Source organism: Bidens hawaiensis, unplaced genomic scaffold (assembly GCF_021521415.1).
Source record: "Bidens hawaiensis isolate Kalapana, Puna unplaced genomic scaffold, B.hawaiensis_p1.1 tig00029659_1, whole genome shotgun sequence".
NCBI lineage: Eukaryota > Viridiplantae > Streptophyta > Magnoliopsida > Asterales > Asteraceae > Bidens > Bidens hawaiensis.
Window position 1 is genome coordinate 94,132 of NW_027494921.1, and position 14,323 is coordinate 108,454.

General features: G+C 36.2%; 2 protein-coding genes across 2 annotated transcripts; both read right to left on the minus strand.

Moving 5' to 3' along the window:
- Positions 1-245: 245 nt before the first annotated feature.
- Positions 246-3,545, minus strand: LOC143579318 (uncharacterized). The gene is made up of 8 exons (XM_077062661.1): positions 3,438-3,545; positions 3,026-3,049; positions 1,951-2,056; positions 1,773-1,841; positions 1,184-1,677; positions 851-1,112; positions 572-780; positions 246-483 (listed from the first exon to the last, which is right to left on the minus strand). The coding sequence occupies exons 1-8, from the start codon at positions 3,440-3,442 to the stop codon at positions 417-419; spliced, it is 1,236 nt and encodes a 411-aa protein (XP_076918776.1). The 5' UTR covers positions 3,443-3,545; the 3' UTR covers positions 246-416.
- Positions 3,546-5,056: 1,511 nt separating this feature from the next.
- On the minus strand, positions 5,057-12,657 carry LOC143579320 (sister chromatid cohesion 1 protein 4-like). The gene is made up of 16 exons (XM_077062662.1): positions 12,517-12,657; positions 10,855-11,113; positions 10,641-10,738; positions 10,514-10,557; positions 10,339-10,397; positions 10,204-10,240; positions 9,585-10,113; positions 9,201-9,362; positions 8,233-9,120; positions 8,008-8,152; positions 7,784-7,920; positions 5,805-6,892; positions 5,693-5,726; positions 5,469-5,580; positions 5,256-5,385; positions 5,057-5,178 (listed from the first exon to the last, which is right to left on the minus strand). Exons 1-16 carry the CDS (start codon positions 12,638-12,640, stop codon positions 5,080-5,082), a joined length of 3,945 nt encoding a protein of 1,314 aa, XP_076918777.1. The 5' UTR covers positions 12,641-12,657; the 3' UTR covers positions 5,057-5,079.
- Positions 12,658-14,323: the final 1,666 nt, after the last annotated feature.

The window sequence follows — 14,323 nt, forward strand, 5'->3', positions numbered from 1 at the left end:
CGGTCTTGAATACTTTATGATTAATCATTTATCTATTCTCGAGACTGATTTGCTGATTTGCTAAAAACTCGAAACAAAACAAGCCCAATTAAAGCTTATCTAATAAACTAAATTTTTGCAAAGCTCATATCAATACCATCTAGTTTTTGTTCACTGGTGCTTGTTTAAGACACCAGCAATCAACTAAAAACAGCTCATCAAAAGATAGTGAAGACAACCAAAGTTATGCATATGCTCAAATAGTATTAGTCAACAAACATCAATTATTAAAATCAATCCAAGCAACCATACACTTTTTGACAAATGACAGAAACTAAAACAAGATTAAAAGTACAGACAGAAAAATTCAGGTTTTTGACACACTGATTATGGAGAAAACATAGATAGGCAAACACAAGACTGTCTTGTCGGTCTGTTTATTCCTCCTCTTCTGCCTCTTCCAGCCACTTCACAAACGGCTCCAATGCCTTCACAAAGCTTTGCCTGCAGCCACCATTATCACACAACAATATAACAAGCATTCAACCTTAAAGGGCTTGCAAAATAATTAAGCATTAAAACTATATATCACCTTCCTTTCGGGTTGGTTCCTTTACGGAACCAATGAAGTATAGTGTCCTCAGCAAGAACATCTTGATCATAAAGTGACCTCACAATTTCAGGGAACAGCTTCATTAACTTTGTATCTTCATAACATTGAACTTGAACCTTGTAAAGCAGCTCTAGCTCAAGCTTTCCACTTGTGCAGAATGTGTTGAGTAACTTTGCCCATTGTTTCACCTGCACAATCAAATCACCAAATTAAAACCAGCACAAGATTACATATTGCAAGATATTGTTATAGTTTTACCTGTCGGAGAGCCGAGTTAACATTCTGTTGTTGATTCTTCCCTGACCATTGAACAGCATCCATCAAAACATCCCAAAGAATCCTCACAACCTCGATTTCTGGCAATTTAGCATCTTTAACATGTTGCTTCACAGTTTCTATCACTTCAGAGAGTTCGGCTTCCTCTGATATCTGAGTTGTTAACGCGGATTTCATTTCTTTCACCTTCACCTCGAAGATCTTCTTGTCGTTATATTCAACCAAAGAGGCCATCCCTGCTTTGCTGCAGTTTTAACATGAGAAAAATTAATTATAATATTTCTTATTCTTAAAAAAAAGAGCTTAATAACTTACGTGAAATGCTCAGAGAAAGCTTCGGCAGATCGTTTCCCAGATGGAAAGAAATCAAGCAAATTGTCTTCCATTTTGCCACGTTTCAAGATGGCAATAAGATCATCAAGGGAATTATCAATCAGATATTCCTTGAAGAAATCAGTTATAAAAGTAAGAACCAGCCCTTTGCCAACTAGGTTATCCTTAAGAAGCGGCTGGAAGACGGTCTCTGGTGGCAGACCAGACAGCTTCTGGGAAAAGGCGAGTGCTGTAAAAATCGCCAGCTTAACTCGTTCATTTTCCTCAAAGAACTCAAGCGATTGAAGAAACCTTCGCATGACATTTTCAAGATTTTTTATTAAGAAAGGCCTTCGCCTCAAAATCTTCTGAATGTAGATTACAGATGGCAGAATCAGTTCACGTTTCGCCTCACAGTCTAACACAGAGTACGGGTGGCGCTCCCCCTCATCAGGCTTAGTTGTTCCAGGTTGAGTGCGCCCTCCAGTAAACACAACCTGATGAAAAAAACAGTGCAACACATGTTCAATTTATAACTGTAAATCATGAGTCAAAACAGACTAAAAAGAAAGAATGAAGTTAAGATTCTTGCCTCAAAGAAGGTGTCACCATATCTGCTGAAGTTAAGGTCTGAAGATTCAATGCTCTTAGCAATTAGTTCCTGCAATCGAATAGGCGTTGGATTAGTGAAAAAAGTATTGACTGTAGGAAAAGACCATGAAAGCATACAATTAAGTTGATTGCTTTATTTTAATAGTTTAGTATAATACCAGATCACCAGCATTATCCAAGTAAATCTGGACCACTGCATCCGCAAATGCTGCAGGGTCCAGAGGGGCTGCAATATTCCGTTTGCGGGTCTTGATCCGCTGTCCACTATAAGTACGTACAAATATAGTTAAATAACAAAGAACAAAAGAGTTGAAGTGTTTGTTTTTAATGATGCATGCATAAAAACATAAAGGTACATACTTGTGCAGTAAAAGAAACTTATTATATTTGCATAGCCAGAATGATACAAGCAAGAAACATAATGATATATATACTTTTGCAGTAAAAAAAAAAACTTAATATATTTGCATAGCCTAATTGTTTACATCTTGTGCAGTAAAAAGCCAGAATGATACAAGCAAAAACGCATAATGATACACATTAGTGCAACAAAAATCTAAATATATTTGCATAGCCAAATGGTTTACATCTTGTGCAGTAAAAAAAGTTAATATATTTGTGCAGTAAAAAAAACAAAAAGATATATTCTTTGACAGTAAAAATAAATAAATTATTATATTTGCATAAACATCCTCAAATCTATGTGCTATCATGTCGTTGATAGATAACCGTATTTGGTCCTATGCACAACCGGTCCACTAATAAATGCGAGAGTGAAGTTTAGCTTTTAGCGTTTTCATTTCAATTCCGTCATTCGAGAGTGTCCAATATTTCTTTAAATTAAAGAGTATCAAAACTAAAACCATAAATTGATTTACAGAGTCAAAAAAGATTTGTTGCTCCCAAATCATAGTAATAAAGATTGCATCTTGTTTACGAAAATTAAACCATAACTTGACCCAACAAGATTAGTCAAATTCTGAACAAAAAACAAAGATAACTAAACAAAAGTTACTAACAATAGGACCACATAGAGTGGAATATTATGCATAAGAGAAGAAAGTCAAAATCACATTAAACAGACTCAAAAGGTCAAGTCTTTATCAATCCATCACAAGAACCAACACAAGAAATCACTGAACTTGTTTTAATCAGGTTAAATACCACATCAATAAAACCAAAAAGAAAATAAAAAATAAAAATAAAAAGCATAAATATAACATTAATACTTACCCTAGAGTGGGCTTCTCCTTCGAGCTGCAAAAACACAAAACCAAATATCAAATTAGATCAAAATTAAAAAAAAAAAGTTTCATTTAAAAGAATCAAGAAAGTTAGCATATGATCAACCAACCATCTGAATTCATAAAAGATTTAAACTTTTATACAAATACACACACCGAATCGAATCTACGAAACCCCAACTTCGTTTCCACCCAAATCAATCATCAAAAATCAAGAAAGCTTTAATCTTTTTGAAAAAAAACTGAAACCCATCACCAAAAATCAAGAAAGCTTTAATCTTTTTGAAAAAAAATTGAAACCCATCACCAAAAATCAAGAAAGCTTCAATCTTTTTGAAAAAAGATTGAAATCCAGATCTGAAATCTCATAAAAGAGGCTACAAGATTCAAGGAAACAATACCTCATAAACCAAGTCGGAGTTTGATCGGAGAACAGGCGAGTCTCCGGCGAATATTAATCGGAAAACGGTGAGAGAAATTAGAGAGAAAGAAGATATTTATTTGGGGTTGCAAAGAAAGTACAATAAAGGTTTGTTTCACTTTATTTTTGTTTTCTTTTAGTTATTCTTTTATATATTATTATACACCGTTTGTTTTATTTATTTATATTTATATTTATATTTATATTTATATTTATATTTATGTGCATCATTATGTTTTTTAGGTCGGTCAATGGTTTTACTTTTTCTTTTCTTTTTTTACCGTGATTTTAGCTAATGGGTTAAAAGCTTTAGGAACGTGTCAAAAATATGTGTACACATTTAAAATGTTGGTAAAATGATCATCTTTCGTCCAACTTATTAATTGAATTGAATTAATAGGATGTGAAAATGGATTAAACATGTTTACGAGAACATGGCATGGCTCTTTTGTTAAATGGGTTTATACGATGAACATGTCCGTTAATTCATCTTTAGCAACGTCATATCACCATGTGTTTTTATACCGTAAGTAGCTAGTCCACAAGTATACCTTGCAGCACATTTCACTCCTCTAATTCCTTCTTGTAATGGCTTTATATTGGCCTTCTATTTCTTGTAAATGCATAACGATTCAATGCATTTGATATGTTAGATCCGAAACGTGATTATCTTTGTGTCTTGTTTCGGACGGTGTTAGAAATTGTCGGCCCTATTTTATTTTTCACATGTATTTTGTTTTGTTAGATTGCTCATAATAAACAAGTAGGTGACCCACGGATACTAGTTAGAACACAAGGGTGTCTTCGAAAATGCAAATAACGTATAAACAAAAACCAAAAAAAAAATGAAACGTAATTAAAAAAGGGCGTGAATAGTGGTGTTAACGTAGAACCACCATCATGCCTTGCGCATCAAACCGGAGTGTGAATAGTGGAATCGTTAAATGCTAATACCAACCATATCACAACTATAAATATCCTCCAAACAACCAGGTTAACATTCATTCATTCCTCACTTATTACTCTCACATCCATTATTCGTACTCTTACACCATGTATGATAACAGGATACCCCTCATCTTAGTTTATTCGGGTATGAAAGCTCTCAGTCTCTCACCACTCAACGTTCTCTACAATGATCCTTCCGGATCATCGACTCCCGTTTCAAAATATTTCTTCTTTTCTTTTAACGGCTAACTCATACACTAGCTAATCTTAGTTTTAAATATACACATTTGCCTGTACTAAAACTCGAGCGCTCAATTATTTGTCGACTAACACTACTATACGCGTACGTACATACACTCACTTAGAAAAATTGTTAGCTCTAATCCAGATTGATATATAACATGAAAAGGTGGCAAACAGAGGTACATCACACAATAGTAAAAGTAGTAATAAATTAGCATGTCGATTGATGCTATATACGTATATACAAATAATAATTAATACATAGGTTCTAACAGCCAGGTTGTACATAATCTACCAAACTCCGTGGTTAAAAGTAACTACCAAGATAACTACTTTACTTAGCTTGACCACCAAACAAACAAACAAAAACAGACAGACAGACAGATATCTTCTAGCAATGACCAAGCTTCAATTGAATTAGTAAATGTCCATTAAAAGTCTGATTTCAAAAGCTTCGATCGTGGGAAAACATTTATAGTTTCAAATGGATCTGCCTGCTCTACATGGATGTAATCCTTCGTCTTCAGAACCTGTAAAACGCGTCTCTAATTAATATAAGCAAAACGATAATCAGTTAAGTAACCATGCTGAAAATCATAAAACTTGCCAATGTTTCAAAGAACATTCTTGAAGCTTCCTTGCGTGTTTTGCCGACGAGCAGATTGTTTACAGAAACCATGTTCCTTCCGCGCTCTCCTTCCTTGTCAAACATAATTTGGAGGTATTTTGCAACAGCCCTAACCACCAAAGTAAATCATCAACAAAGTGTGAAAACGATAATTTCATTAGCTTTACTTAAGAGTAGCATGTGTATACGTACTTGGTACGGGAAGACCATCCGCTGTTGTCAATAACCCGTGTGGCTTCCACATCAGTCCCGTAATCAGCACCAGCATCCGCCCCGTCATCTTCATCATCAAAATTCAAGAAATCTGAACAACAAACCACCCGTTCAAATAATGATAATGCAATACATACAGATACATTTTATTTCATTTTAATGTCACAATGTATTAAGAGCATAAAGCTAGTAAGAATGCAAACCTGTATCATTTTCAACTGCAGTATGAGTGAACTCCTGCGCAAAAGAATGCAAAATAAGAACTTGGTATTAATGATTCTTTTATAACAATGTTAAAACTAGAATTTAACTTACATCGTTTTCATCAACCCTGTTATCAGTGGGAATATCTTCAACGTTCATTTCAGTAGTCTCAAAAGTAACATGACCTGGTTTTTCTCTTTCATCCAACAAAGCATTTTCCAAAACTGGATTGGCTTCAGTATCATATACTGCACCTGTTCCAAAATCTTCACCAAATATACCATTGTAAACCGAATTATGTATACCAGACGCAACATTTGAAGTTAAGACTGCATCCTCCTCAAGTACAATCTTTTCTTCATTTTTCCTATATTCAGCGCCTTCTTGATCATGTTTTTCTTCTGATACTTCATTAACAGAAGCAACATCAGCGCTGGGTTCAGAAGCTGGTACGCTACTTTCAAGAGATTTAAAGCTGTTTGCATCCATGTCAACAGACTGTAATTCCATTTTCTCGGTTGAATCTACACCTGGAGCATCGGTTTGCAGAGAAGCATCCACCTGAACCTCGGTCACTGCTGTCGACGTGTCAAAAGTATCACTCGGGACCACGTCAGCATGTGTAGGTGGTTCAACCTCAATAGGGATAACAGGAACTCCAACATCAGCATCTGGAAAGCTTTTTGGATCAATTTCCATTGCAGTTCTCTCCCCAAAAAGATCATGTTCTGAATTGAAGGGTTCTGGTTCTGCCACATGTTCAGTTGTAGCCATCTGTGGTGGTTGACTTCCATAATAATCAGAATTGACTGCAGTGTTATCATGTGTGCGGTTGTCTGTCACCGTAGGAAACTCAACCGACTGTGCAACAGAGTTAAAGTTGGCATTTTCTTTGAGAACAGGATCAGCCGGCTGTGCAACATGGTCAAAAGTGACATTTTCTTTAGAAACAGGATCAACCGGCTGTGCAGCAAGGTCAAAGTTGACACTTTCTTTAGAAACATGGTCAACTGGCTGTGCAAGAGGGTCAAAGTTGACATTTCCTTTAGGAACACTTGGCCCAACTTCCAGTTGTGTGTTCTTTTCATGAATCTGGGAAATTGATTTCGGGTCTTCCAAAGAAGCATCATCATAGGAGACAACAATTTTACTTAGATTATATAACTGATTATGTAAAGAAGCCAATTTGGTGGACACCCCTGTAAAATAAGGTATTGTCAGTCAAACATTTCTAATATTATTCTAAATGTATGGTAAAAAAACAATTGAGTTAGAGCAAAAAGTAAATAGCCCAACAATGGTATATAAAACCATAGTTATCAAAGGCGTTAGGCGCACTCAAGGCGCATAGGCCTTGCCTGGGGCCTAGGCGCAAGGCGCAAAAAAAGCGAGGGCCTGAGAAAAAAAAAGCGTACTTAATTAAAAAATGTATTAATACATACTATGCTTTGAAAAAGAGAACAGATTTATATTGTAAGTATATAAAATTAATATTACTTTCTAAATATATTTATGAAAATGATATACTTAGATATTAAAATCATCTAACTAGTTTCAAAATAAAATTAAACCTTTTTTAAGATAATTTGCGTAAAAGAAATATTAACATATAAAAATATATAGTTTTGTACCTGCTATAATAATAATAATTTAAATACTTTGAAAGAAAAATGAATTTTGATCCTATTAAAGCAGTCACTTTTCAAACTTTTGTGCAGCCTTTCTGCAAAGACACTTAACTTTTTAAGCAAAGTCCTTATTTTCCTTTTATCATCTTCTTTCTCACCTCTTCAAATTCTGCTCTCCGGTGATGCAACCAAGGATCTGTTCCAGACAGAATTTGGCAGTAATTTGCAGAAATCCGCCGGAAACTGGCAAAAATCTGGCCGGAAAAGTCACCGGAAAGTCATTTTTGGCCGGAAAGTTAGCAACAGAGCGCCTTTGACTGTGCAAGGCGGTATGGTTGCGCCTCGCCTGAAAATTGCGCCTAGGCGCACCAGGCGAGCGCCTTTGATAACTATGTATAAAACTATCTATAAAGTAAAAAATAAATAAATAAATATAGGTTCACTACAGGTGAACAAACTCACCACTCAATATAGGTTCACTGAAAATGCCATCTTCCCTGAACTGTTTCTCCAGCATTGAAATTTCAGAACGAGTGCAAGGAGCTTTCTTTCTTAATCGCCGAATGTCTTCCGTGTTTGTCAACTGCTGACGGATTGTGCTGTTTGAAAAAAGAAAATCAACCTTATAAGTGTTTGTAGGCAACAAATTAATTTATAAAAAAAACAAACAATGAAATGGAACATACTCGCCATGCAAAACCATGTTATCATCCATGAGCACCTTCCTTTTTGGAACACCAGTTTTGGGTGCAGTAGCTCGTCTGCGTTTTGTAGATTGTGTCGCAACAGGAGGACTCGGTTTCATTTTTAATATTGAAGACTTCCTTCCAACTGTATACAAAACAAATCATCAACATTTAAGAAATCAACTGAAAAGTTTTTTCTTAAAAGAAAAAGAACAGCCTGTTTACCTAATATTGAAGACAACAAATCATCATCATTCACAACAGATTGTCCACTTGTATTTATGGTGAATGGACCCGATGACTGATTAAAATTTAAACTCTGAGAACTTGCATTTGTGGTGACAAAACCCGAAGGTTGATTGAAATCTGAACTCTGAGCAGTGGTATTTGTGGTGAAAAAACCCGAAGATTGATTTAAATTTAGGCTCTGAGCAGGCGTATTTGTGGAGAAAAAACTTGAAGATTGATTCAAATTTATACTCGGAGCTGCCGTATTTGTGGTAAAGAAACCTGATGACTGATTTGAATTTATACCCGGTGCAGTCATATTTGTGGGGAAGAAACCAGAAGACTGGTTCAAATTTATACCCGGGGCAGTCGTATTTGTGGTGAAAACCCCCGAAGAATGATTCATATTTAGACTCGGGGGGGTCGTGATTGTTGAGTAGAAACCTGAAGATTCATTTAAATTCAGACTTTGATCACTCATTGAGCTTTCTGTGAAACTGCGTTTTGTTCCTGATGTTATATCCTTTTCAACTGGCGTACTTTCAGGTACAAAGCTTTTGGGTACATCTGAAAGCCAATGTGGTAAAGAGAGCCGTTTCTCAGGAGCAGGCAAGTCATTAGCATAGCTGTTGATGTTTTCTACTTGAACCTCCCTATGAGTTACAGGGGTAGAAAAGTCATTGGCGTATCTATTGATGTTCTCTGCTTGAACCTGCCTTTGAGTTACATGGGTAGAAAAGTCATTAGAGTAGCTGTTGATGTTTTCTACTTGCAGCTCCCGTTGAATTACATTGTCCACCCGGACTTGGTGGTTCTGATCAAATTGAGCACGATGAGCTTCTGGAAAGTTTCTATTGCATGCTTCAGTTGCATGTGGTCCTTCAACTGGAAAATAATCACACATTAGTTTGATGTTAATTTAAGGACACTAGGAAGATTATAGATATGCAACTTCAGCTTCTTACCACTAGTTTCATCGTTGGGGAATGTAATGCATGGCCTAAGACTAGGAAGGTTAGAATCTGGCATGCTGTCATGCGAAAACAGAAGCGGAGTACCAACATGATTGACTTTATCAGTGCTCGACTCCAATTCAGTGGTTGGATGAAATGTATTCTCCTGATTTCCTGCATAAATAAAAGAAAAATAATGATACTCCGAAACAACCTTATTAAAGCAGCTAGCTAGTGGGGTCTAATTAAACCATGCATAACATGCCTCGATATTCTATAAAATTTCCATGATTATTATTGGTAGTCTGAACTCCAGGGTCCTGATTTCCTGCAATAATATGGAAAGTTAAGATGATTTTTTTTTAAATAACTTATGTACAAAACATATTAGCATACCTTGATGTTTTACAAAGTTTTGATGGTTATCATTGGCAGTCTGAAACCCAGGGGGCATGTCACTGGCATGCTTGTTTTGATGGTTATCATTGGGAGTCTGAAATCCCGGGGGCATTGCACTGATATGTTGATTTTGATGGTTATCATTGGCAGTCTGAAATCCCGGGGGCTTGTCACTGACACGCTGATTTAGTAAAGCATCCACTTTGGTAGGTTCTTTAGACACAGTTTGAGTTGAAAGTAATTCTGTAAAAGGTGTTGAACCAAGATCATGATGCTCGGTCTCCGCAACGTGGGGTGGTGATTTCGCATGCGACTCAAATAGATTATGATGTTCACGTGGGAAAACATTTTCTAAATTCTCCTTCACTACAGATTCAGTTTTGGCATGATTTTCTGGTTCACGATGATCATCACATGCAGAAGTTTCGTGAACGTTGGGCAAATTTGGTTCTTCCCATAGTCCCGGAGTACTTGGACCTTGGGCATAGTCAACTGGTTCATTATCTCCATCAGAATCATCCAAATGCTGGTACCAAAACCAAACATATTTTATGTGAGGTTGAGAATTTCAAAATCAAAAGGTTAAATGGAAATAATTTTAAGTTCTTTTATTGACCTCATTTCCAATGCCACCAGATGACTGAGGATGATCGCTACATAAAAGGGTGTATTTATGTTAAAACATGAAAATATAATGCCAAAAATAGAAGAAATGATATATATTAAAAGAAAGAGAGAAAAAAGATCATACTCTGAATTTGATGCACCAGCAGCAAGTTCAGGAGCTGCAGCCTTCTCAACAAATAGTTCCTGTTTCCACCAATTTTCAATTTTCAAATTTCAGTACTTTTTAAGTGATAAATCATATTCCATGCTCCCAATATCACAGGGTATGAGGGTAATTTCATATATTTACAGATATTTACCTCGTCAAGGTCCAAACCAGATGTATCACCGTCACCGAATCTCTCTAAAACAATGTAATAAAATAAAAGAATAAGAATTGCAAATAAACTTAAAACAGATCTCTTATTAATGAACACAGATACCAACCATCAAGTCCAAATTTAGATGTAGAGTAAATAACACCCTCCATGGTATCTTGTAGTGTGATTTGGTCCTTTGAACTGACGTGTTGATCAACATAATTACTGCAGATTATTTACATCAGCAAGCAAACATCTAAATTAGTGAAAAGCAGCAGCTAAGATGTCATATTAAAATTAACAAGAGTAGCCCCTAAAAAGATATATAGTGGCAAACTAACCCCTGCAGATCACTGTCTGGTAGCTCAAAATCGTCTAGATCAAAGGTCTCCGGCAAGGTAATTGAGTGATATGGAGCAGTAGATTCTTCAGGTGGCAAGTCAACAGCAGTCGAGCGAAAAGCTTGTTTGACTTTAAGCAAAGCCTCACTGCAATCATCAAAGAGGTAATTGACCTTTTTTGAGTATATCCTAACCACACCAAGCAAAAGATGACTGGACAAGCGCAGCGCAATAGGCATCTCGGGAAACAGTATTGAATCTGTCAAAACCAACCATATAAATCAACAAGTGAAGTAGTTTAGCTCGTTAAAACAAAAACCTTGAGTGTATCAGTGATATGAAAACTAAAACGCTTGCGATGTGTTAAGACACAGAACCCACTTAAGATATATTTCCCACCATTTGATTACCAACCTACGAACTCCAAATATCTGGTACTTCAGAAATTATTACGTGTCAGTTTGTCAGACCCAAAATCTATAGCATCTTACTTTCACACAAGATCCTAAAGTCGTCGTATATTCACTATCAAGGGCATAAAACCTTTGATGTAGCAGTCTTTATGCATCATCGGCGTTGTTATTACGTATATTCACTCGAGGGCATAAGACCTTTGGTGTAGCAGCCTTTTTACATCATCGGCATAGTTATTACTTATTAAAGCCCCCCCCCCCTTCTTGCGCCTAGGCCCATTTTCCAGGTGAGGCCCAATATATGCACCACTAGTTCCTAGGCCCTCGCTTCTCGAAGTTGACAGGATCTCTACTGGTATTGATGACGGATCAAGAACAATGTTCATTTGAACCTTTACTATTTATTTCTTTTTGAACTTCTGGTTTTCATGTTTTGAACATTTTGGTATTTGAAAGTTTTGTACTTTACTTTGAACATTTTGTTATTAAATTTTTGGAGTTACTTTTAAATCTTGGCTCGTTTAGAACTTTTGGTACTAATTAGATAATGTTAAATGTTATATAACAGCTTTTGTTTATTTTACTTGAAGAATAGCATTATTTTTCTAATACAAATATATTTTAACGTTTTTTTATTTAAGTTGGCCTTTCTTTTCTTAGGTCCTAACTCGTTTTGCACCTTGCGCCTAGGCCCCCGGGCGAGGCCTATGCACAATGAGTGCGTCTAGTGCCTTTAATAATTATGACCATCGGCGTAAAAAGATGTATCTTTGTGTCAAAAAGAGTTTTCCTAACTTAGATCTTCTGATATCAATAGGTTTTTGGCTGTTTTGTTTTATGGTATCTTCCAAAAGGAAAGAAGAATCTACAAGCTCTTTCCAAAACGACTAAAACGTAGAAACCAATGAAAAAGAAACTGAAGAGCAAAAACTAAGAATTTGTAGCTACTTAGTCCCCACTTAAACTAGACTCTTTTATAAACTACAGAGATAAAGGTTGGTTCTCTTCTCTTGCAGTATAGGCCAACAAGTTGCAGTTAATGACTTAATTCAGCGTTGAACTTTAGGGTTTCAAAAGGAACATTACTAAATGACCTCAACTCATAAAATACTTCCCTTAAGAGATCAAAAACTAACTAAGCAAATGCAACTTTCAATAAATAAGCCAAACTCACCAAACAATTATATATGAAAACAAAGAAAAATAATATAAAGTCACTAACTTTATGCAGAAAAACAATAAATATTACCTACAGAGACGCCGATATCGGTGTCTGCAACCTGATTCTTTCGGAGCTTCCTCTCCAAATGCGCAGCGATCCATATCGTCCCTAACGGACCCTTTTTCGCTAATATGAACTGCGAATAAAACATCCTTTCTGAGCAAACCCTAGTCTAGACTCACTTCAAACCCCCCAATTTCTTTCTTTCTCCACAGCTTCAATCAGGACCCCAACTCCGCATAATCATTGAATATCAACTTCCAAATACTCTTTATCAATTCAAAACCGACCTAATTTAACTACCCAGTACAGATCCACCAAATAAAACCCTAGATTTGACAGAAAGATGAGAAATTGATGCAAATAGTTTCAAGATTATGAGTGTGAGCCGCAACAAGCAAGTTATTAGCAAGTAGGTTTGTTTTTAGGGAGAGAGAGAATGATAAAGGTCGGGGGGTGCAAAGTGTCGGGGATAAGTGTTTTGGCCTTCGGACCCTTGATCTTGAGTCTCATCATGTAATTAGAATCTATGCATCTACTAGTTTTTTTTAATCTTCTTATTATTATAATTATTAACTAGATTTTTTACCAAAACCCGACGGTGAGTTGACGGGAATTCGGTCGGTATCTTTTATGTTTGTTACGGTATAGACACTGTTAGTGAAATTTGAGCATTAAAACCCAAAAAAATAATTCATTAAATTAACATATAAAAAGATTAATAAAAAATAAAATATTTAAAACGATATTTATTTAGTCGGCAAGCTCGGTGATTGTAAAATCCAAGCGTTGTCAGTCTTGTGCATTGAGGTGGTAACTCATCACAAATTCGGTCGGTTTCAATGTTTGTTTTGGTACTGGAACTAAAAAACGAAAAATATGTATATATAAATTTTGAGGTGGATCGATGGCCAATAAGGTATGTGTGTGTGGGGGGGGGGGGGGGGGGGGAAGGTGGTCGTCGGTCGGTAAACCTGCGCAGTAGTAAAACCCTAGAGTTGAGGCGGCGAGTCTACACTAATTCGGTTGGTTTCAATCAGCTTCGTTATGGTACTGGAACTAAAACAAAAAAAAAATATGACGTTTTGATCAGTTACTATTGCGTTTGTTATAATAACTGGACTAGATAAAAATAAATCATGAAGTAATACGATACCTCCAAGTAACCTAACAGGCACTTGCGCCACCAAAATTCTAATTATTCATATATAGCACTAATAATCAGTGTTGTAAAAGTCGGATTCCAAGGCCGACTAGTCGGTCCTCGGGCCCCTACCTCGGAGACTTTTTCCAAGTCGGCCTATATTAGTCGGAGGCGGTCAAAGTCGGTCAAAAGTCGGACTAGTCGGGCTATGCGGTCAAAAGTCGGGCTAGGAATTTCTAAAAGCCGGTAAAAAGTCGGACAAAAGTTGGGCTAGGCGGGCTAGGGTTCTCTAAAAGTCATTCAAAAGTTTTTGAGTCAGCTAGAGTACCTTTTTGACGTGAATTATGCTTATTTTGACAAATATACAATGTCCAAAAATTAATTTTCATTATAATATCATGTCCGAGTACTCCCCGAGTACTCTGACTACTTCAAACTCCCCAGTCGGCCGCCTAAGATCTGCCTAGCGACTTTTGAAACATTGCTAATAATAATAGCTGCATAACAAGTCTTTTTTTTACCTTATCACCATTTGGTTTTATGGTTTGCTTACTTGGATTTCATTTTCAACATGTGAAATCAAATCCAAACAAAATTGATCAAAGATCAAATATATAAATTTCGGTGGTAGCTTGAGTAATGATAGACGTTTTTCAAGTATCGTTGTAATCTCTTTTATATGTCTATGTT